At 35.8% G+C, this 24,684-nt stretch overlaps 4 protein-coding genes across 4 annotated transcripts; 1 reads left to right on the top strand and 3 right to left on the bottom strand.

Annotated features, from left to right (window-relative positions):
- The first annotated feature begins 1,803 nt into the window (after positions 1 to 1,803).
- LOC140881715 (transcription factor MYB73-like) lies at positions 1,804 to 3,003 on the top strand. Its single transcript, XM_073287245.1, has one exon. It carries the CDS (start codon positions 1,901 to 1,903, stop codon positions 2,780 to 2,782), a length of 882 nt encoding a protein of 293 aa, XP_073143346.1. The 5' UTR covers positions 1,804 to 1,900; the 3' UTR covers positions 2,783 to 3,003.
- Positions 3,004 to 3,332: 329 nt separating this feature from the next.
- On the bottom strand, positions 3,333 to 5,668 carry LOC140881708 (putative receptor protein kinase ZmPK1). The gene has a single exon (XM_073287234.1). The coding sequence runs from the start codon at positions 5,482 to 5,484 to the stop codon at positions 3,367 to 3,369; it is 2,118 nt and encodes a 705-aa protein (XP_073143335.1). The 5' UTR covers positions 5,485 to 5,668; the 3' UTR covers positions 3,333 to 3,366.
- Positions 5,669 to 17,818: 12,150 nt separating this feature from the next.
- Positions 17,819 to 18,632, bottom strand: LOC140875392 (F-box protein GID2). Its single transcript, XM_073279056.1, has one exon. It carries the CDS (start codon positions 18,559 to 18,561, stop codon positions 18,016 to 18,018), a length of 546 nt encoding a protein of 181 aa, XP_073135157.1. The 5' UTR covers positions 18,562 to 18,632; the 3' UTR covers positions 17,819 to 18,015.
- Positions 18,633 to 20,461: 1,829 nt separating this feature from the next.
- LOC140875370 (MFP1 attachment factor 1-like) lies at positions 20,462 to 22,703 on the bottom strand. The gene is made up of 2 exons (XM_073279037.1): positions 22,124 to 22,703; positions 20,462 to 20,679 (listed from the first exon to the last, which is right to left on the bottom strand). Exon 1 carries the CDS (start codon positions 22,580 to 22,582, stop codon positions 22,124 to 22,126), a length of 459 nt encoding a protein of 152 aa, XP_073135138.1. The 5' UTR covers positions 22,583 to 22,703; the 3' UTR covers positions 20,462 to 20,679.
- Between the last annotated feature and the right edge of the window lie 1,981 nt (positions 22,704 to 24,684).

The following is a 24,684-nucleotide window of genomic DNA, read 5'->3' as shown; positions in this document are numbered from 1 at the left end:
TCACAGAAAAAAAAAACATGTGAGAAGTGTTTGTAATGTGCGGGCCGCAATAATTTTTAGTATAATGTTTTTTTAATAAATATAGCAGAAAGAAAGGAATTTAAAAGTTTAAACCACAACATACCCGTCGGGGGGGACTGAGCACAGGTCACGTGAGGTGTGTGCGGTGTGCACGTGCAGAGTACGGCCAAAAGGACAGCAGCAGTAGGTGAAGACTGGGTGGACTCCAGCACGTGACAAATTTATAAAAATTGTATAAAATATTTAAATTTACCAAGTATGGCAACGTACGGCTGAAGCTTCTGGTCCATTAACCAAGTTGTTTCTTGACCCCATTTGGCCAAAAGTGGTTCCATTATCTCACTTTGTAGTTTGTATAATTTTCCTATAGACCTATCTCTTAGCAGAGACGGTTATTATTTCTCTCTTCAGTTTTTTACATTAATGCGTAATTGATGTTAGAGCCGTCAATTTGGGTTAGACTCGTCGGATTGGTTCGCCCCGCCACACAATTTTAAGTGGGTTAACTAAAGATGAGCCTAGATGGGCTAACATGCCTAGGCCCACGACCCGTGCGGGTTGGCCCGCGGTCTTGAAAAATTATTTTTTTATTTTTATTTTTATTATGATATATGTATTTTTTAATAAAATTTGTGAATTTTTTTATATTAATTACTTTATATAAAATTTACACGTATAAAATCAATAATTAAAATTTTTATTAATATGTTTCTATTAATATTTATTTATTTATGAAATAAAATTTATTGTGATTATTTGCTCTTTCGTTGAATCCATACACGGTTGATTTATTGTGATTGAAAAAACACTAATAAGTTTCATTTCTCAATTAAACGTTTATTCGATTATTTTCATAATAATAATAAAGGTGTTGATATTGATTATCACATCCTCACATCTCTGCAAAAAAGGAGAGACTATATCATGTAAAAAATTAAACTATTTCGTATCTATTTAAAATTTTCACCGAGATTAAATTACGACACAATTTTTAGTTTTCCAGCGAAATTAAAATGAGGATTACCTCACTTCACATGATGTATTATAATTAAATTTTTTTTTATACGTAGTGTGTATCTCCACTACTAGTATATTATCAAAACTAAATATATCAAACTTTCAAAATTCCTATAAGATCTTTTAATATCATCCAATTTTAAACTATCATAACACTTGTAATCCAAAAATTACTATAAAATATAATAAATCTTGAAAGATCTTAAAATGAATCTTACTCACATAGTTATTTTAGCTAAATTATTAATTGAAATATTCATAAGAAGCTATTTCCAAAGAAACAAAAGATACCATAGACCAAAAAAAAAAAAGGGGTAAACTTCCCAAATCTGAAATTTAAAAAGATTGACTGATTTATTCGAAGAAAATTAAAAAAAAGGAAAGTGAGAATGGTTGTTGTAACCGTGGATGTGGATCCAACGGCTGTAAAGGCGTGTCAGTTATTTACAGCCTGGATTCTACTACAGTAGTATTTTTTTTCATGCTTTCAGTTGTTTGTCGTTTTCCGAAATATCAAACGAAATCCCAGAATGCGCTCCAGCCTGGCTGGCTCGGTCAACATTCACCTCCATTCGTATTAACTTCCAAAACGGTCGGTGATTTTCTTTATTTATTTTAGGTGTCCCCCTCCTCCCACTGACACGTGTCCCCCTACAGCTGTTGGACTCGTAACTGCCACTCACCCTTCACCGGCTCGACCGGTCGTCCCTATCCTCTTTCCCCCATTCCCATGTATAAAATCCCACCCTTTCCTCTCATTTCTTCTAGAATTGGCCTAAAAAAATCAAATAAATTTCAAATTCTAGGGTTTTGTTTAATTAATTGATTGATTGAATCTACGGTTTCGGTTTGGTTTTATGTTATGGCGGCGATGGTGGTGAGGAAGGAGAGTGATCGGATAAAGGGGCCGTGGAGCCAGGAGGAAGACGAGCTGTTGCAGAGCTTGGTGGAGAAGCATGGCGCCAGGAATTGGTCGCTGATCAGCAAATCGATTCCGGGTCGTTCTGGGAAATCTTGCAGGCTTCGGTGGTGTAACCAGCTTTCGCCGCAGGTGGAGCACCGACCCTTTACGCCGGAAGAGGACGATACTATTCTCGGGGCGCATTCCAAGTTCGGAAACAAGTGGGCCACCATCGCCCGATTGCTCTCCGGCCGGACGGATAACGCCATTAAAAACCACTGGAATTCGACGCTCAAGCGGAAGTGCCAGTCCATGACGTCGGAGGACTTCAACAGCTTCGATCCCGAAGCTCAACAGCCGCTGAAAAGATCCGCCAGCGTCGGCCCTGTAATGGCCGTTTCCGGCTCCGGGTTCTGCTTCAACCCGGGTAGCCCATCCGGGTCTGAGGCCAGTGATTCCGGTGTTCCTGTCTACAGACCCGTTGCTAGAACCGGAGGATTCTCGCCGCCGGACCCGATCACATCTCTCACCCTTTCACCTCCGGGGTCCTCTCTCAAAGAAAAGCCCTACCCGAATCTTAACCCGGCGATCGAACCTGTTCTGAAACCCAAACCCGTTCCCCGCCCCGTTCATATGATTCAATCCCACCCGCCACAACCTCCGCAGACAACCGTGGGGGAGAAGCAGTTCTTCAACCCCGAGTTCTTATCGGTGATGCAGGAGATTGTGAGGACGGAGGTGAGGAACTACATGGCGGGGATTGAGCAGAAGGGCTTTTGTATGCCGACCGAGGCCATTAAGAATGCAGCGGTGAAGCGAATTGGGATAAGCAAGATTGATTGATTGATTGATTGATTGATGTGGGAAAATTCTGTAAGGAATCAAGAATTGTGATGATGATGCTTAAGAGAGTTTAAAAGAAATAATTTTGGATAAGAGGAGACTGTGTACAGGGCAGGGGAGGCGTGGAGAAGGAGAGACAGGTGGAGGGATTTCATGTTTAATTGATAAATATGTTTAAACAAAATCTCGAAAGAAATTTTCCTCTAATTAAGGCTTTTTTACTTGTTCCACTTCTGAATCACTCTTTGAACAATTAATCAATTTTGGAAGAAATCCCTCTCCCAAGCTTTTAAACAGTTTCATGATGTTTAAAGTTCAAATTAATGTATTTAAGATCCAATTAAGTGACGACTTTCATAATATTTAGCTTCGAAATTCATGCAATTCAACTTAAATTACAATTCTCATCACATATATATAGGAGTTGATATGTATGATAATACGAAATAGATGGCATATAAAAGGGGGTGAATATCAACAAGGAAACATCATAGCTTATCTATCTTTTTATACCATAGAATGCACATCGGGGAGTACGAGTTTTATTTCTTTAGGCAACAAACGTGTAACTTCTTCCAAATCCCTTAGTCAACTAACATGCTAACAACTTCTCTCATCGTTGGCCGATCATCTCTATTTTCCTGCACACATTTTAAAGCCACTTCCACCAATTTCCCCATTCTTTCCGCCTCATATTCACCTACAAAACTAGGATCAACCATTTTCTTAATCCACCCCCCCTCATTCATAACACAAATATTCATCAGCATCTTCCCCTCCGTCCCACCTTTTCTAGTCTCATCATGCAACTCTTTCGGGTTTCTCCCAATCACCATCTCCAACACGACGATCCCATAACTATACACATCGACTTTAGAAGTGATTGGAAGGCGAGAAACCCATTCCGGAGCCATGTAACCTCTTGTCCCTCGAATCCTCGATACGTTCATGTTCTCCTCGCCGCTTCTGTTCAGAAGCTTCGACAGCCCGAAATCCGCCACCTTCGGCTCGTAATTGGAGTCCAAAAGTATGTTCTGAGGTTTAACATCACAGTGCAGAACCCACTCCAAGCATTCTTCGTGCAAGTATGCTAGCCCTTTAGCCGTGCCAACTGCGATGTCATATATTTTCTTCCAATCTAGTTTGTTGGAGTAAAGATTTTCTGCAAGCGATCCGTGCTCCAAATACTCGAAAATAAGTAGCCTATACTTCCCTTCAGCACAATAACCCCAGGACTCGATTAAATTTGCATGATTCATCCTTCCAATCAAGTTAACTTCAGCAAGAAACTCAGCTTCTCCTTGATTCGGTTCAATATCTAAGAACTTGATAGCCGCGATCCGATTATCCGGTAAAGTTCCCTTATACACCACACCGCTGCCTCCTCGCCCAATTTCTTGGCTGAAGTTATTGGAAGCCTTCTTGAGTTCTGCGTATGTGTATCTCTTGAATAATCCAGAACCAGCTTGAACATACCCTTGTCCCGTTGGACTTGAACTTTTGCGGGTTTGGTACAAGTATATAAGCAGACAAAAGATTTCGAATGCTCCGATTGCTACGGTACACCACAATAAGTACTTGAACCAGCCATCCTCCCCCTTCTCCCTGTACTGCCTGCTGAGTTGCGTGACAGAGCTCGGACACCGCATGTTGATATGGTCTATCGTCGAATTTCTGCCAGAAGGCTCCCAAGATTGAGGCAGTTTCAAGTAAAACCACGACCACACTCCCGGAGTTTGTAATCCATTTAACAATGTTGGCTTAGTATAACAAGTGTACGTGCCAGTAGTTTCCATATCGTACTGGAATCCTTTGCATTCACAGTCACTGGAGCACAATTTCTTGCATTGATCCAAAGTACAGTTTGGGAAGAACCCCTTGTCGTAGCCATAAAATTGGTAATGATTATGCTTAAGAAAGTACGGAGAATAGCTATCTCTACATGGAAGCTCGAATTCTGGGACGCATCCTTTCGACCAATCGGTAGCGTTTTTCATCTTGTGTCCTGCTAAGCACGAACACCTCGGACTCGAATCATGTCTGTAAGAGCACACACTGTTGACACCACAAATGCCATGGACCTTACAAGGTTCCCTGAAGGCTTGCCATGTGATATTCCAAATCCTCATCCCTTTGTCTAAACTGTAAACTCGAAGGTTACCGTCGTGATCCAGAGTCATTCTTCTCTGAGGCCCGAGACCATAATCCGATGTATTGATCTGGAATTTGTCCGAGGACAGAAAAGATCCTCTTAAATCAAGGGTGGCAATCTTGCTGGCATTATAGCTAGTCCTTCCTTCGTCCCAAATACGTCGCCACGGCGGAGGCCAATAAATACTAGTAAAATCTCCGCTATCGTAGAGAAGAGACAGGACACAATTATTGTCAAACAACAACGTATAAGAACCCGAAAAATAGTCACCAAAGCTCCGCGAGGAGACTAGTTTCGTATTTCTTTGAAGTGATTGGAGAGGAAGAAGTGTGTTCGTGGGGAAGTCGAAACTTCTCCAAATATCAACACCATCTTCTCTGTGGAGAACAAGATTGCCATCATCATGGAGCTTCAATACCACCGGTAAAGACGATTCGGTGCCACTGTTCCATACAAACAACCGTCCCGCGTCTCTTAGGACAAGATCTCCGGAGTCTTGCAAAGATAGCCTCGTGTCTCTTCCATTAACCGGTCTGTCCCGATTAGCCATCCAAACTAGAGTTAAATTTCCATCAAACAGAGGCTGCGTGTACCATATCGAAAAGATGTAAGCATTGTCACCGACTGAGTAGAAACCAGCGGTGAAAACGGCTGATGGCGATGAGATTAAAAGGTCTCGCGGAGGTGCCAGCGATGAACCTTGAGTTAAAGTTTGATATGATCTTGTGGAGGATGATGAAAATGGTGGGAATATGATCAAATTAAGCAATAAGTATTATCAGATAAAATATGAATTTCATATCTAGTGATGTCTTATTATATGTGTGTTAATCGTGCTTCGAATTCTATTCATCTCATAATGAGTAATAATATATATTATTTTATTTCTATAAATCTATCTCAAAAACCTATAAAATACTACTGAATATAATGGTGAAATTGGTTCAGGGAGGACTGAACCAAACGCGATTACCATTCAAGTCAATTAATTGGGTCTTCCCAAATTTCTAATATACACATATATTAATAGTCCATCTTTACAATTCACAAATCAAACCACCAAATCATAAAATAATAATTATAATAAAAATAACACCAAGTATATATCCTCAATTTAGTAGTCTTACAACATGCCTCCGTGTACATTATTCTTTTCTTTCCTAACTTTTGACAATAATTAACTAACAACTTTTGCGAACTCTTAAATTCTTTTGTATTTTTCAAACGTTTTCGGTCCATTAACTTCAATTAAATTGATGTAGACAAGTTTTTTGTATGAACTTTTGCTTGTTTACATAATTAAAATTCACGTGGTCAAATAAAATCTCGATCTGAATAAGAAAGATTCGCCTGTTCGGGCAGATGGTGAACGGAAAAGTTTAGATATAAAGTTGTTGCTCCTAAAAGCCCTAAAAAAAACTTAGCGTGGATCGTTAGTTGTTCAAGAACAGAGCGTTAGAAGTGTCGTTATATAAAATATTCACACATTAATACATTAACTACGTAGTTTGTTTCCACCCTTCACTTCCTTGTGATTAATCTATATATACCAATAAAAGTATGGATAAAGAAGATTGTTTTTCAATTGTGTATTGACAAAAAAGCAATGCTATATGTACAACCAAATTTGTATAACAATTTTTACACCACAAAAAATTCAATACAAAATTTTAATTTATCAAATCTCACGATACATTGAATGCAAAATCTCACGATATTATATCGAAATCTCATGAGATAATAGCAACATATCACGACATAATTGTTGTAAATATCGTTGTACGATATATTGGTTGTACCTCTAGCATTATTCATTGAGAAAATTATCCCTACCCTTTATCCACACTTTTATGTTATTATTAAGTATAAGTATTATTACTTTGACCCACTAACTACTCACCCACATTTTTTTCAACTTATCATTCCACTAATTAGTTATTATTATACCTAATTAACTCTTAATAAATAAAATAAAAAAATTATTTAAAAATCAAACTTAAAAATTAATTGTCATTAGAGCATTAAAAATCAATAGAAGTTAAAAAAATCGGTTATCTAATGGATAATTAATTATTAACCAACTAAATTACCCACATTTTTCTCAAATTAATTTAATTCATTATTTAAATTGGAGTCCAATAAAATTGTTAAAAATAGAAAAATAAAGTTTAATTATATTTATATTTTAGTTTGTAGTCATATATACTTTTAATTTGAAATTATATATACTGCTATAATGATAAATAAGTATGGATAGAGAAGATTGTTTTCCAATTGTGTATTGACAAAATTATCCCTACTCTTTATCCACACTTTTATGTTATTATTAAGTATAAGTTTATTATTATACCTAATTAACTCTTAATAAATAAAATAAAAAATTATTTAAAAATCAAACTTAAAAATTAATTGTCATTAGAGCATTAAAAATCAATATAAGTTAAAAAATTCGGTTATCTAATGGATAATTAATTATTAACCAACTAAATTACCCACATTTTCCTCAAATTAATTTAATTCATTATTTAAATTGGAGTCCAATAAAATTGTTAAAAATAGAAAAATAAAGTTGAGTTATATTTATATTTTAGTTTGTAGTCATATATACTTTTAATTTGAAATTATATTGTGAGACCTCGGTTCTAAACATCTAAACTCGAGTTAAACAATAACTAAGCATACAAGATCCAAGATTAAAAGCACTAATTTTTTTTTTTGAAATAGTGCCTCGCTCGATCGGTAAGATCTTATCGATCGAGCGAGCAACTTAGAAAAAGTCACTGCCCGAGAAAACCAACAGCTCCGCTCGATCGGTAAGATCTTACCGATCGAGCGGCCACCAAAATTGCAAAATAACAACTCAGCAAAAGGACCTTCGCTCGATCGGTTAAATCTCGCCGATCGAGCGGTGACAGCTCTGAAGCAAAAACCAGCATAAAACTTGCTAGAACTTAAGTCCAATACATTCAAAATACCATCATGCATTACAATCACAAATTCTCCAATTAATACATGAAATTCTGGAGTTCAACAGCTGCTCAAAAGTAGAGAACATACAACAACAACATAAAGACGAAGTTCGATAACTAAACATGTTCGAACATAACTAGGTTAACATGCTAAAATCAACTTCTAAACCGAGTCCCACGACTAACTCTCCCTCTTGTTGCTAACCGGGCCTTCGCTGACTCGATCCTGCCTCACCTGTTGCCAAGTACACATACAAAACAAAGCAACAGCCGGATAAACCGGTGAAAAAGACATTCCCAGCAAAAGCAACATAACAAGTAATATATAAACAACATGCTATCAAAACAACATATTCAAGTCAAAGCTAATGATATGCATGTCTTTAAAACCAGGATATCAATTCTGATAAACAAGGGAGTGCTGCTGTGCTTTTGGGATCCCGAGGATGAGATCACGCAACTACTCACCGACTCTCCCAATCGAGGTGGTGCCACGTATCCCAATCCTCTAGACTTTGGTGCGACTATGAGGAGTATGCTGACACTAGGTGAACTTCTACAACCTAGGCCACTCACAACATAGCCCCCAAACTTCTAAACAAAAAGGGTTGTTCTGCCCGCTGAAATCAAAGTTGGCTCAAGATAAATGCATAACAAAACATAAAACATAAGCCACATAATAAAACTCAATCAATCGACAAATATAAGTTCCACATACTAGAACAAGTATTGATGCAATATGTGATTTTAAGGGAAACTCGAGAACCAACTGTCCCGAGTATGCTATCCCACCAACGCAGACTGCTTTTACCTTTTAATGCAGTAGTTCCAACTCTGGATAAGCTACAATAAAAGATTGTATCAAAGACTATACAATCTAAACAACAACTACGGTTCAAGATAAATCTCTTTACCGTTCTTCATCCAATTTCTTGATGATTAAATGTTGTTAACACCGGGCTTGACAAACTCCAAATGAATCTGTTCAGAACAACTACGGTTCAAGGTAAATCTCTTTACCGTTCTTCGTCCAATCTCTTGATGATTAAATGCTGTTAAACACCGGGCTTGACAAACTCCAAACGAATCTGTTCAGATACAAATAGATGATCAACAACGACGATTAATTCACAAGTCAAAGATCAACAACTCAAAAACGGTTCAAATCTCCAAAACTCAAATCGGCGGCATAATGGCTATAACCGAACAAACCGGGATCGCATACAGCAGTTCAATATCGATATCAACTCATATCAATGCTAATACAACAATAACAAGGCAATTCCAACAAATCCCAAAAACCTCATTTTCGAAAATGACTTCCAAAAATCATAACAAATCCGAACGTCACTCTATTTCAAAACCGACAGATAATAAATGATCAGAACTCTGTCAAGAACAACATACTCGAATCTCAAACGATTCTAACAACATCCGAAAAATAGAAAGTATCCGATCGTAGAAAAACTTACGATATAACGGAGCTCTCGCTGCAGTGATCGCTAAACTGCTTTCAAAATTAAATTTCAACGGACGGATCGAGCTCGAAGAGAAATCCCAAAGCTTGAAATCTCAAAAGGGCGCTTCAATGGAGGTGGCGTGCAAGGAGGAAGAAGATGGAGAGAATGAAGACTAGTCTCAAGTCAAGATAATATATTAAACTCCAAAATTGCACTTTAGTCCCTGAAATTTTCTAAATTTTCAAAATAGACAATGATCAAAATCAAGTCGGCTCTTGAACTCTGGAACTCTGATTATCTCAAATAAGCTCATTTAAGATAAAAAATGGGGCGTTACAATTCTCTCCCTCTAAGAAGAGATTTCGTCCTCGAAATCAATAAGAATCGCAACTCATAAGATATCATTCTGTCGGCAGAATGATCGGAGCGTCCGAACCCTCTTTGGGCCGTCCGAACTTCGACATCGGAGCCTCTGAACTCAACAACGGAGCCTCCGAACTCAACAACCCTCTAACCATTATCGAGCGTTCTTAATCCATTTCCGAACCTTGTTAACCCATCTGGAACTTCCTTAATCATATTTCATTTAATCTAACATGATCGTTCTATTAATCATTCATTAATCGTTAATTCTGGATACGGGTTACTACAGGGTGTTAGACAACCGATCACTGAAGTTCCACAAATCGCTGATGATATTCCAATAGATCAAGTTGTTAATGAGGATCAACAAGAAATTGTTGATCAACCAGTTACTCAAAATAACAACCTAAGGAGATCTACTAGAATAAGAAGGTCAGCGATATCTAGTGATTATATTGTGTATCAACAAGAATCGGATTTTAACATCGGAGCCGAAAATGATCCTGAAACGTTTTCACAAGCCATGAGTTGTAACGAGTCAAAATTATGGTATGATGCTATGAAAGAAGTAGGGGTGGAATAGGGTCGGGACCCGTCCCGTAAACCCCCTACCCAACTCCCGTCCCGAAAAGAATCGAGAAACTTTTTTTTCTCCTGATCCCGTACACGAAACATTTCGGAACCCGACTGTTCGTGATCCCGAACATTCGGGATCCCGTCGAGTAGGGAGAGAAAATCCCGAATTTTTTTTTCATGTTCAAGATTTCGTTCAAAAATTAAAAAAATTATGTGATAATTTTATTAAATATACTATTTAGAAACTTATATTTATAAATAAAAATAAAAATTCAACTTAAAAAATATAATTTTAAAATATTCCAGATAATGTTTCAAAGTTTTGTTAAGAGAAAAAATATATCGAATAATTATTAATAAAATGTTCGGATACAATTACTAAATAAATTTTTTTAAATAGATTGTCAAATTAATCTCTTGAGTCTTATTCTACATATTTGTTCTAATTAGATAATTATAAATATGAATTAATTAAATTATTAATTAATTTTTTAAAAAAAATACACAAAAATAAAATGACATTTTGTAATTTTATAATTGGATCGTCCCAACAATAAAAATTATGCGAATTAAGTCCACAATTAAGTGTTATATGAGTTGAAACCTAATAATATTTAGCTTATTATATTAATAAAATATATTATTATATTATTTTGGGACGGGTCGGGAATCCCGTCGGGATAAGGTTTTATTTCCGATCTTGCTCCCGATATTAATCGGGATAGGAAAAATCCCGAAAGTTCGGGTCAGGAAAATTTCGTGTTGGGATTTTTTCGGGACGGGAATGGGATGGCATTCGGGAAGGGTCGGGATTTCGGGAGTTTTTGCCACCCCTAGAAAGAAAAGATGAATTCTATGGCATTTAATGGAGTCTGGGATCTTGTTCAGTTGTCTGATGGTATAAAAGCCATTGGATGTAAATGGGTCTTCAAACTCATTGAGCAACATTGAAAGATATAAAGCAAGACTTGTCGCTAAAAGGATTCAATCAAAGGGAAGGAATCGATTACAAGGAGACCTTTTCTCCTGTATCTAAGAAAGATTCTCTCCGTATCATTCTAGCATTAGTTGCACACTTTTACTTGGAATTACAACAAATGGATGTGAAAACAGCATTTCTCAATGGAAATCTAGAGGAAGAGGTTTATATTAAATAACCTGAAGGATTTTTCTCTAGTGATGGTGAGCAATTGGTTTGCAAATTAAAGAAATCTATATATGGATTGAAACAAGCTTCTCGCCAATGGTATTTAAAATTTCATGATGTTATCTCTTTATTTGGATTCGTCGAGAACATCATGGATAATTGTATATACCAGAAAGTCAGTGGGAGTTAAGACTTGTTTCATTATTCTATATGTGGATGATATATTGATTGCAACCAATGATATGGGTTTGCTGTATGAGGTGAAACAATTCCTCTCTAAAAACTTTGATATGAAGTATATGAGTGATGCATCTTATGTCATTGGCATTAAGATATATAGAGACAGAATTCGAGGAATTCTAGGTCTGTTTCAAGAAACCTATATCAACAAGGTTTTAGAGAGATGTCAGATGAAAGATTGTTCACCAAGTGTAGCTCCAATTGTAAAAGGTGACAGGTTCAATTTGAACAAATGCCCAAAGAATGATCTTGAACGGGAACAAATGAAAAATATTCCTTATGCTTCAGCTATCGGAAGCATGATGTATGCTCCGATTTGTACTAGACCTGACATTGCATTTGTTGTTGGGATGTTGGGAAGATATCAGAGTAATCCAGGTTTAGACCACTGGAAATCTGCAAAGAAAGTGATGAGGTACCTTCAAGGGACCAAAGACTATATGATTATGTTCAGACGAACTGAGAATTTGGAAGTAATTGGCTACTCTGATTCAGACTACGCTGGCTGCATTAACTCTCAAAAATCCACTTCAGAATATATTTTCATGCTAGCTAGTGGAGCTGTGTCTTGGAGAAGTGCAAAGCAGACATTGACTGCAACTTTCACTATGGAGGCTGAGTTCGTATCTTGTTTTGAGGTCACCTCACAAGGTGTTTGGTTGAAGAGTTTCATATCGGGGCTTAGAATTTTTGATTCTATATCTAGGCCATTACAATATATTGTGACAATTCAGCTGCTGTTTTTATGGCTAAAAATAACAAAAGTGGTAGTCGAAGTAAATACATCGACATTAAGTATTTAGCCATAAGAGAACGTGTTAAAGATAAAACAGTGGTTATCGAACACATTAGCACTGAATTGATGATTGTCGATCCTTTGACTAAAGGCATGCCACCATTGAAATTTAAGGATCATACTGAAAGCATGAGACTTGGTTCATATATGTAAATTTGTTGTAAAAACAAATTAATGAAACTCTGTTGCGATATTTTCTCATATTTGTTGTGTACACATTCATTGATTCGAGAAAAATATCAATAACGTTGGACCTCGAATAAACATACAATAAAGGTTTATTCATAAAGCTTGAGAGACATAATACATTGTGATACATGGAAGATAATACTCGCTTATCAGAGGACTTGTCGCCATGATTCATGTATTTTGTTTTTTTATATATATTGGCGTGTATATGTGCCAAGTGGGAGACTGTAAGAAAATATGACATATAATTAAACGAGATATCTTCGATGACGGAAGCTGTGACGACTGATGCCGCCATACTTGAACACTGTGCATATGGCGTCTCACATTCAAAAAGGTGAGACACGCAACGCACACTTATTTTGAATCTCGTGCTCCCGAACACTAATTGATAGTATGAGAATTTGCCTATAAATACCGAGGCTCCTGAGGTCCCTAAACATACAACTCATAACAACACAAATACACCATCTGCGAGAGAGTTGGAGTGTTTAGAAGGCTTCAACTGGAGAGGAAAGCAACACACTTACAAATTATTCGATGGCTGGAGGTAACGCTCGATCTTGCTTCCGCATATTGTTTATCATGTTCATATATTGTATAAACATGTTTATTGAGAAAACTCTAACATACCATTCCTACGAGTTCCTCCCCCCGTCCTGGGTTCGGGGATGACGAGCATCTCCCGGGGTATCGAGCAAGAAGAATTGGGACAAAGAAAAACTGAAAGGATTAAACGATTTAAAAAAAATTAATGCTTTTCATTTCTTCTCACAATTATATTGCATTTTATAGACAATCAATCGTATTCACTATACAGTAAAACATTTTTAAATTAATAATGTTGGGACATGAAATTTTATTAATTTATAGAAGTATTAATTAATAATTTATTATTTTAAACATGCATTTTCGAATTAACTAATATATATTAATTACATTGATGTATCACTAGAAGTTTTCATATTATTTACTAAAAAATATTTCTATATTATTCAAATGAAAATTGATGTGTTCACAAGTGAAAAAAATTATAAGAAATTACGGCTCACACAACTGAAAATTTCATTAATGATGAAGTTGAAGATGATGTGGTATCTTCGGAACCACCTAAGTAAAGAAAGCATTCATATAGAAAACAACGATTCACAATTTGATATCGCAGTTCGAGAATACAACAATGGAGATTCTTATCTCGCCTTCGTAAGGCTTTGTTTGTTGAATGCGGAATTGTGATGTCGAAAGCTTTGGAACAGAATGAGTTTGAATTGTTTGCAACAATGACGTGGGCTGTGTGGTATGAATTTTGTAAGAGAATGCATGAGCCTAACAGAAAAGTGGAAAGAATCAAAGTTGATTGGGCCATTATGCCGCTGGATACATTTAGAAACGCAATTATCAAATGCAATACTCTGAATTTACCGAGGCAATGTATATCATATTCGGTGTGGAGGCCTCCAGTATCTAATCAGTTAAGAATGGATGTTGATGCGGGGTGTATGTAGTCGAAAATTTTGTTTAGTTTGGGGGTGGTGATCAGAGATTCTCACGAGCTGGTTATTGGGATTAGGGCTGAAATCATTCGAAATCCAGGCTCGGTAAAAGGAGTGGAATTCACACCTATCCGTCATGGCATGGCTTTTTGTTTGCACTATGCAGAGCCGGTTCTTGTTATCTCGAGGCTCTGGTCGAGCCTATCAATTATGCCCCAAGTTTATCTTTCGATCAATAAATTTTCTTCTACATGCACGACTTCATCAAAAAAAAACTTTTACATCATTCATAATATTATATGTACCTAAAAAAATACAACACAACCAACTCATTTAAAATGTCTTTTTGATACACTTTTGAAGGAAAAATCATCAATTATATAACCATTTAATGTTTTCCAGAATATTCTTTGCAATGCATAAAATGAATAATCCATTTAGTCTATCTTGAGTTATTGTGATCCGTAAATAAAATTTTGTTAATTAAAGAACAAAAAATTTCCCTCAAAGTTCATAAAATACACAACAATTTAATCAAACCATAAAAAAATCGCTCAAAATTATGATTAATTAAAGAACATTATTGATTTGAAAAAATGATTACTCCACAAAGCACTAAATAAAAATAATAAAAAATTAACAAACCTGAATCAATAAGAAGAAAAGTTTTCGTGAGATTGTAAATATATAAACTTAAGTATCGCAAGATTTTTTCTATTCACGACCAGTTTACGGAGTGAAATTTTTTTGATAGATATAAAGTTATATTTTGATTGACAAAAAAGATTTTAAAGATATAAATTTTAGGAATAATTGACTTATTTTAAAATTATTTTATTTGATATATATATATATTTATATTTATAGACTTATTTTAAAATTATTTTATTTGATATATATATATATATATATATATATAATTTTTAAAACTTTTGTGCCCCATTTTTTTTTCAAAATATTTGGGCCCTGGGCAGAAGCCCTGGTAGGCCCTGCCCCAGGGCCGGCTCTGGCACTATGGTTTTGTTGGTGTTTGAATTTTTCAGATTCGCTTCAGACGGTTCAATCAGTAACTCAACCAGAAGAGGATCTTAGTCCAAATGATGCTTTAGCTTTGGAAATTCTAGAGCTTCTTGACAATCCAGCTTTTATCTCGTTCCATCATATGCGAAAATCATCGAATGAAGTGGCTCATTGTCTTGCTCGACAAACTCTCTCATCGTCTTGAACTTTGAATGGTTTAATGATGTATTATCTAGTTGGCTGTCTAATGTTGTAGAAACTGATTTGAGAATTCCTTGATATAGATTGCTTGTTAACTTTGAAAAATAAATAAATAATATTTTACATATAAATCAGGAACCCAGTAACGTATTTTTTTTAAAACAAAAAAAAAAAAAAAAACTCATTAGCGTGGTTGAACGGACGGTCGGTCTTCCATGACGTGCAAGACCTGGGTGAGACTATGCTGCACCTGAAGAAGAGTTCTTCTCTAGGTGCAGCATAGCCCTTGGATCAATAGGGCCCACATTATAACATGTGGAACCCACATGGTCCCACATGTTATCATGTGGGCCCTCCCTTGATCCAAGGGCTTAGCTGCACCAGGTGTAGCATAGGGCCCACATTATAACATGTGGGACCCACATGTTATAATGTGGGCCCTCCCTTGATCCAAGGGTTTAGCTCCACCAGGTGTAACATGTGGGCCCTCTCTTTATCCAAGGGCTTAGCTCCACCAGGTGTGCTACACATGGTAGAGCATAGTCTTACCCCGCAAGACCTATATGAGTCAACTTGGAAATTGAACAAAAACTTTTTAGCATGGTTGTACGGACTGCAGGTCTTCCATGACGTGTGAGACCTATAGGAAAGTCAACTTGGAAATTGAATTGAACTATGTTTTTGTCCGAGATTGAGGGAACTTGGAAATTGAATATAACTATAGAAGCTAGAAATTAATGAGTGGTTGATTGTCTTGAGCTGTGATTGAGTATATTTTAGAATTTTATTTCCAATTTATAGCAATTTAGCTCCTAATTAATCTTCACAATATAGTAAAAATAGTGTCTGAATCATTTTATGATGTTTGGATATGGTGTTTTGCAACAGCACCACTGTAATCCAACGTCATATTGCACACCGTGGAGGATTTCGAATCTCATTTTATGACATTCGAAGTACCCAACATTTTACCTTTTTTTATACTTTTTGAAAAAAACGACTGAATTGGTGCACTGGTTCCGACTTCCGACTCCTCGATTATTTTGAAAAAACAATTGATGCTTTCACCAAATTTCCCTTTGAATTGAATTGCAGTCGAAAGTAATTCATGCGAATCCAGCTAATTGTTCCCTTTCTTAAGTGATGTAATTGCTGTCCTATAGAAACCTTTACTTGCCCGTTGCCTTTCCCCTTTCGTCATGCTCGCACACTTCTTCATGTTAAGTGTAATTTCTTCCCAACTTCGTAATTATATATTTACTAGGTTTACATATGCTTATCATTTTTTTTTCGAAATGCATATGCTTATCATTTAACAGATCACATAGGTTCACAAATTTGTATTAAGAGTCATCGATTGTTTTTACAGTACCCAAAAAAATAATTAAATAGCGGAGCACATATCAGTTAATGTTTCAAAAGGTATATTTGAATTTTGATTATCACAACAGGAATCAGAAGAAAGAATTATAAAAATTTTTAATACTCTGTTTACTTCTAGGGACAAATTACATCATCACAAAATTACGAAACCAAGTCAATCCTGGGAAAATCCTCAATTTAAGCGAATTTTAAATGAAAAATGTCATGCTGAGGTAAATTTATCACCTAGTCATTCGTATTCACCTCCCCCCAAACTTGACGCATTTGGCATTCGGGTGGTGAATGTTAAAAGCAAAAAGTGCAGGGGAGATAAGTACAAATTACCAATTTATTAATGGTACTCCCATCCTTGGCCCTGTTTCGGAAATACATACACCGGGGAAGGTCCATTAGAACCCATTACCAGCTCCAAACCCAGGTTCTAGACCTGTTGATCAGGGTTGGACCTGCCCTGCACCCCGTTTCAATGGGTTCAAACCACCCCGAGCTGGGTGGATTATCGCGAGGTCGGTTTAATTGCCATCCTAGGCCTACAACTGAAAAGCCGCAATATACGCGCTACATTATTAGTACTAGTGTTGAAATAAGGATCAAGCAATCTGGTTCTGGTTACTAACTCACCAATCAAGTTAAGCCTTTGTGGGTTGAGTACTCAAATAAGGTTAATTTTCCATCAATAATATTGCCATCTTGTACAAAATAAACTCGACCAATATCCACTCTCATCGGGGACACGAAAGGTCTAAGGACGACGGTTTCAATCACCATTGCTCACACTAATTTTACATCACTACAAGTCTACAACCATATCCAGCTTATAGAACTACACTCATGAGCTTCCCCACCACAATCATTTACTTTCAAACAGATTCAATAAATGTTTTAAAATCATATCTTGACCTGTGGATAAACTCAATTATCATCTTTTTAGTTTCATATCTAGACGCACCAAGAGGCCAATGTATTGTTGGTAATCTCAGTGATGAAACTCCACAGCAGCAATGGCCAACAATTAAGCATTTAGTATAACCAGATCTAGAGGTTATGTTTGTGCAAGATAAAGATCCAAGATTGCTGCTCTTTTGAATCCAACAAATTCATTATCAGTAATCACAATTCCATATAAAACATATACTTGAGCACACTAAAAGGGCAAATAGTACATTATAATTATAATCCAATTCCAGATTAATAGAAAAATAAATCGCGGACAGAACACTTACATCTTAAATCTTTCAATTGGATCATTTATTTCGATTATTGAAGCTCATCTTCTCAAAGTACTTAATTGAGAGCAATGAAAGGGAAAGATTCACCTCATCCTTCCCCCATCTAGCCTTAGACTTGGCTGTACTGTGCGGCTGTGGTTCGGGAGCCAGCGGAAGGCAAGGCCACGACGAAGTGACCGGAGACGTCGAAGAAGATGGCTTCAGCAGAGGCCAGAGATGGCTAGAGTATAGTTGGCGGAAGCCGCCGAGGGCTAGAACGACAGCTCGCAGCTGAATGGGGCTGCGATGGTAGTGTCTGGTGCAGATCAACTCCCAGATCCGCTCGTCCTGAGCCGTCCTCTTCCATTGCCGGTTGACGCAAGACGCCTTAGCCAAGGTGCGGCCGTCGTCCACGTGCCTGAGAACCTCGTACAAGAGGTTGTCATCTAGCAGCACGGCTTCGGCCCCTAGCGGCATCCCTTCTTCTTCCTCCTCTTTCCCATCTGGTCTGATCTTCTTATTGGTGTCTTCGTCGAAGGAGGCGGAGGAATCGTCGTCTCCGGCGGCGAGAGGACGTTTCATGGTGGCGATGGGATTGAAATTGTCTAGGGATTGGGAGGGTTTTGATAGAGGATAAGTGAAAAAGGAGACTGATAATTGCGTTGGTTCGTGATGGGGTCAAATGAATAATTTTGGCCGTATCGTACGAATTGACTGGTTTACCCCGTGGTGGTGGAGACTTCTGGATTTGTAATTTTGTATACAATATCATTACAATCCCCTCAACTCGTGCTGTCCTTTTTCTTTTTCTTTTTCTTTTTTTTCATTGTACATCATTCGAAATTTTATTTAAAATATGATATGTTCTGTGGCTTGGATAAATATTAGACTCATATTTGAAATTCTCCAATTTGGGTTAAACTTGTATATATTCAAATTTGAGTAAGTTTCATATTCATATATCTACATTCATGAAATGAATCGATCCATCTCATATTTTTACTTTGACATAAAAAATAATATTTTTTTATGAGTCGTGTCAACTGTCGAATATGATAACTGTCTTATAAAATTGATTCGTGCAACCATTTCACAGTTTTTGCATTCATTTTTTTTTCTAATTGAACTCAAGTTCAAATTTTTTTATTCGATAATTCATGTATCGTTCGTATGTAATAAAAAAGGAACTACATTTTTTGTCATTTTATTTGTAAATTTTGCATTTTTTGTCATGTTAACAGCGATTTTGTATTTTCAATCTTGTAACTTGCAAATTTTTTTTCTAATTTTGATCCTGTAACGGTGAATTCTCATTTGTAATCTTGTAACTTATATATTGTTTTCATTTTTTGTCCTTTAAGTTGAATATACTATTTTCATTTTTGAACTTTTTTTTATCGAAGTCTATTATGTTTTTCGATCATAAAAAGATTGAAAATAAAAGCAAGTACAAGTTAAATGATAAAAAAATTAATATAATATACAAATTACATAACTAAAATTGAAATATCTCATAATTGAACCAACAAAAAAAAACATGCAAGTTAAGTGATTGAAAATATAAAGTCATCGTTAACAGAACCAAAAGTGAAAAAAAAAAATACAAACAACATAATCCTAAAACATATTTCTGCCAGATAAAAATAGATATTTACCTAGGGGCCTTCCCGACCCTAGTTAGACCCGTTAAAATTATTTTTTCAAAAAAATAGTAAATAAAAAAGTTAAAATTAATCATAAGTTACTTTCCAGATATATATTTCTAATGTTTAGAAAAAAATATTATCACAAATTAAAATTTATTAATTTATATTCAACCTATAACCAAAAGAAATCATACTTATATATTTTCATATTATAAACATATCATAATAAAATAAATTTATTTTAGTCCTAAAATACTAAGTCAGTGACTGAAAAAGTTTCTAAAAAACACTTCTAAACTTTTTTAAAAAAAAGTTTAACAAAATTTCAAAATTTTGTAAAAGAAAAGTTGAAAAAACTTCCTAAAAGCTCTCTCAAACACTACCTAAGAACTAATATTAACGATTAAGGCATCGTTTAATTTGAGTGATGATATAAGTAATACATAGATAAGTAATATAATGTATTAAAAAATAAATAAGAAATATTAGTTAAAATAATATTGAATTTCATTGATAGATTATAGTTTATTTGATTTGATTGATTAAATTTTATATAAAAATATTAATGACTATTTTGTTTTTTTAACAATAAATAAAATAAAAATTATATTATTTATAAAGGATAATTAAATAATTTAAATTCAATGATTTGATTGATGTATTATATATAATTAATGTTTTGATTGACGTAAAATAAATAGTTAATATATGGATAAATGAACGTGGTATGAAATGAGTTGTACATATATTAACAATATGTTGAACAGAACGATATCCATTATTCAATACAATAAAAAAAATATAAATAAAGAGAACCTTTCAAAAAAAGATAGAAATAAGTATTAATTATATTTGTGCACATACATGGCAGGACAGGTTTACTCAGAATTCTATCCACGGGAACGGGACATTTTTTAACGAAAGCAACTCAACCTCAAGGAAAAGAAAAAGAAAACCAACAGACCCTGACGAACTTTGTCCTGTAAAATTGCACATGGCTATCCGATGCCCACTATGAAATCTAGCTTTGTCAGGTAAAGCTGCATTCCACGCACTGAAACAAAGAATGACTAATTTTTCATTGATATATTTGACCCAACTAAGAAATTTATCGTTTTAGTTATATTTGAAATACATAAATATTTTAAATAAGCTTACATATGCTTAATCTAACATTTCATCCTAGTTATACACAAGGAAAATGTAGCTACTACAAATTTACGATGCTCCTTGATAATTGGTACCATTCAAGTGTTCTTTTAATGACTTTTTCTTCCCATGTTCGAATGAAAAGAATGTGAGGGCAAAGGATGACGCATTAACCTCTCTGGTCTCTACTCTCTACTTGGGTTCTAAAACAGATAACACTATGTAACCAACTAGGGAAGTCACTTAACTGGATTACTCTTTTCTTTTGTAACTTAGTTTTCTAATCAGACACTGAGATTTCAAAATCAATTAGGTTTGTTTGCCCTTAAGTTCCTCACAGTTCTAACAATAGACACTGATACTGCCCAAACGATCTTTAAACTTCCACCCCGGGTCTGATAAAGGTGCACTAACCATTTCTCTAATATGCTGCTTCTTATTTCCAAACTTCTATCCCTGGTCTGATAAAGTTGCACTACTTCACGTTGAAATTACAAAAATAAAATAATAATAATAAGAAGAAGAAAGATAAGCATCTTATCTAATGTTTGGCATATTATTTTAGGCTGCACCTCATCAGGCCTATTCTTTAGGCAAATCAAGCTTTGCTTCAAGCCATCATAGTTACTAAAAGCCAAAAAGCATGTGTGCAATAGGCTTAAGGGTCAGCAAGGCTCAGCCTTTGAGCCTAGAAACATGCCCATGGCACAACCCTTTCAATGAGGCGCACCTCTAGGGCATAGGCATAAAACATGCGTCTAGGTGCAGTTAAAGGCTCAAGGCACATTTCAAGTTTGCCTCAAACAAGAAGATTGCATTTATTTATTTTTTTTGAGAAAGAAGATTGCATTTTTTAAATAACATCCAATATGTCATTCATTATTGCATATGATAGAAATATATTTATTTTATGATTATTCAACGGATTATGTATAATATATTATAGGGCTAGTGGGTATAGTAGATTCAATAACTATGAAACTGATTAACCTCAATTTTGAGCTCAAGCCCAAAGATACCTACACTCCTATAGAAAAGAAATAAAGGAAAGAACTAGACCGGCTGAATCTACCAAGAACCAACACCTTTTCCGCTAAATGAGATCATAATTAGGAGTGAACATTATCAAGGGGATATTGCCACAACTAAAAGCAAGGGAAAATCCCAAAAAACATACACATTCTGAAGCCAATGTCATGGAAAATAGTGTTTATATTATATTAGCAAGGAAGGATCCATATAACAGTCAGAGGAAGATAGACCTCACCATAAAACAGATTACATAAACAAGTACACCAAGATTTAAAAAGAAAAGGACAGGCTAAAATTTTTCATGGAGGAGAGTTTACTTATTCATCATCGGCAACCGACTCGGTTTTCTCACTCTGAGGCGGAGCCGTGGATCCCGCGTCCTCCTCCTCAGCCTTGGGCGTCGGCTCATTCGCCGGCTGCGCTGCCGGAGCCCCCGATTCAACAGATCTGGCCTTCACAGTCTCCAGCATTCTCTTGCTGATCTCCTTGGAGTAAACCTGAAGAATCTCGATCCCGTCATCATCGCTAGCAGCCGTCGCACCGACCGATTCGAAGGCCTCCTCCTCGATACGTTTGGCCACATCAACGGCCTCATCGGGTGAAAGGGTGCCGTACCGCTTGGACAGTATGGAGGTGGATGATAGGGTCTCGACAAGGCGGCTTCTCACAGCGTTGCGAGTGCGTTCAGTTGGCGGCCAAATGCTGAAAGAGACATTAGTGTGTTTCGGGGCGACGGCAGTGCTTGTGGCGTCAAGTTGAGGTTCGGCTTCGGCCATGGTGGTGGTGGTGGTGGTGGCAGCGGCGGAGGTGGCTTTCAGGCGTAATTGGTAAGATTAGGTCTCGGAGTGGGGGGTTATATTGGATTTGGGGATGGAAATGGAATTATGGTCCGGCATGTGTTTCAAATTTTTTGTCAATTTTTTTTTAAAATTAATAAACTAATACTAACAGTGTGTTTGGATGTCTAAAAAAAGAAATTTGGAATTGGATTTGGATTTGGATTTGAAATTGGATTTAGATTTTAAAATCCATGGAATTGAAATTCCATTTTGTGTTTGGCAAAAAGTTAAAATATATTTTGGAATTTGATATTATAAATTTTGGATAAATTATATTTTATAAAAAATTATAAAAAAAATCTTAAAATATATAAGTAAAGTATATGAATTTATTATTAAAAATAATTTTATTGCTTTATAAACTCAAATCCCATGAAATCCCGTGAAATCCGACCAATTTTGTCAAGATTTCACATAACTAATTGAAATCCCATCAAATCCCACCAAATACCAATCCCGTTTTGAAATCTCAAGTTGCCAAACAGTGAAACGGTATTTTCAATTCCAAATCCCATCAAATCCCGTCCAATTCCCGTGATCCAAACACAGTGTACCGTTCTGTTTACCATATTACTAATGCAAACATTTGTATGAGACTGTCCCACGAGTCATGTTCGTGCAACGGATTCGGGTCGGATTAACCCATTTTTTAACCCGTGAGATTCAAGTCTGAGTCTTACTCTATTTTCTCCCAATTTTTCGCATTGACCTACTTGTTTTTGAGCTTCCGCATTGGCCTACTTTCAATCGATAGATCGCTGCTATTTTCCCAGCTTCTCAATCGCTTCCATCCATCTGAAATCTCTGGCTACATTGAAGAACGAAGATGGCGAAGATTGCTGCTATATTGAGGTCTAAATTTCCTGTTTTAAAAAATTATGAAATCGACAAGATCCCTGGGAAATTTAATTTTCGCGGTTGTTCTATATCTAAATATGTTGTTATGTGTCTAACTGAAATCTGATTCAAAAATTTTGGCTGTATTTTGTCGATCTTTTTAAATGTCGCGCATGTTTTTCTTGTTTTCAATAAAGTAATTTCTTGTGAGACAGGGAAAAGTAATTGATTTTGCTTGTTGTATTGTGGGTTTGCATCGACTTTCTCAGAATTCTACTATTTTTTGATTTTTTTTTTTCTTCATTCCTCTTAGTTGCTGTCAGTTTCAATTTTGGATTAATTGTTTTCCTTTTTCTTATGTTCGTATTCCAATAGTTCTTGATTTTATTGTGAGTTCTTCCAGGAATTCGAGCATCAATCAAAATTAATGTGATGGTTTTCTTAAGTTGGTTGCAACTTTGGTTGACTTGGTGAAATCAATGTTTTCTTTTTTTTGTGTGATTGGAGGTTTTGGATTGATGATTGTAATATAGTTAACATTTTCTGGATTTTTTGGTTTATGATAGCACTAGTTCACGATTTCTCTTTTCGGTTTATTCCTCGATTTTCTGTACAATTATTTCTAAAATATTACTTTGCTGAAATTTTGATTTATCGAATCGCCGTTATTCCATAAAATTGGGTTTCGCATTTCTCTTGCTATTTTTTTTTTTTCTGTTTTGATGTTTATGTGTTCGAGGATTCTGATGTGAACAAGGTCTGTTTTGATTTTCTAGAATTTGGTAGTAATTGGTTGTGAAGTTCAGTCAATATTTTTGTAGGCTTCTTTATGCGCTTGATTTATAGTTTGTGAAATTCTACTCTTTTTGTAATTGAATAATGCATCAGTCTTCTTTAGGCAAACTCAGGAATCTTCAACTACTGGATCTCAAGAATGATCACCTCAATTTGATCAAATATTCATCTTGGATTTGTGATATACAATAGAATAATTCCACCACTTGTGTGTGCTTGGATTCACCATTGAATTTAGATTAAGGAATACAAGGATTGTCCAGCAAGAAGGCCAAGTAGGCTTCTCAGTAGAAGCAGAATCCTCGAGAGGAAGAGAAGGTAATTCTTGCATCATGTATGTTCTTAGCTGCAATAGTTGAGTTTTGCTATATACATCATTTATGAAGTATGAACACTACTACCGATGA

The sequence above is a fragment of the Henckelia pumila genome, chromosome 1, assembly GCF_033568475.1.
Source record: "Henckelia pumila isolate YLH828 chromosome 1, ASM3356847v2, whole genome shotgun sequence".
NCBI classification, from domain to species: domain Eukaryota; kingdom Viridiplantae; phylum Streptophyta; class Magnoliopsida; order Lamiales; family Gesneriaceae; genus Henckelia; species Henckelia pumila.
Note: the sequence above shows the minus strand (reverse complement) of the source record. Positions and strands in the feature narration are given on the sequence as shown.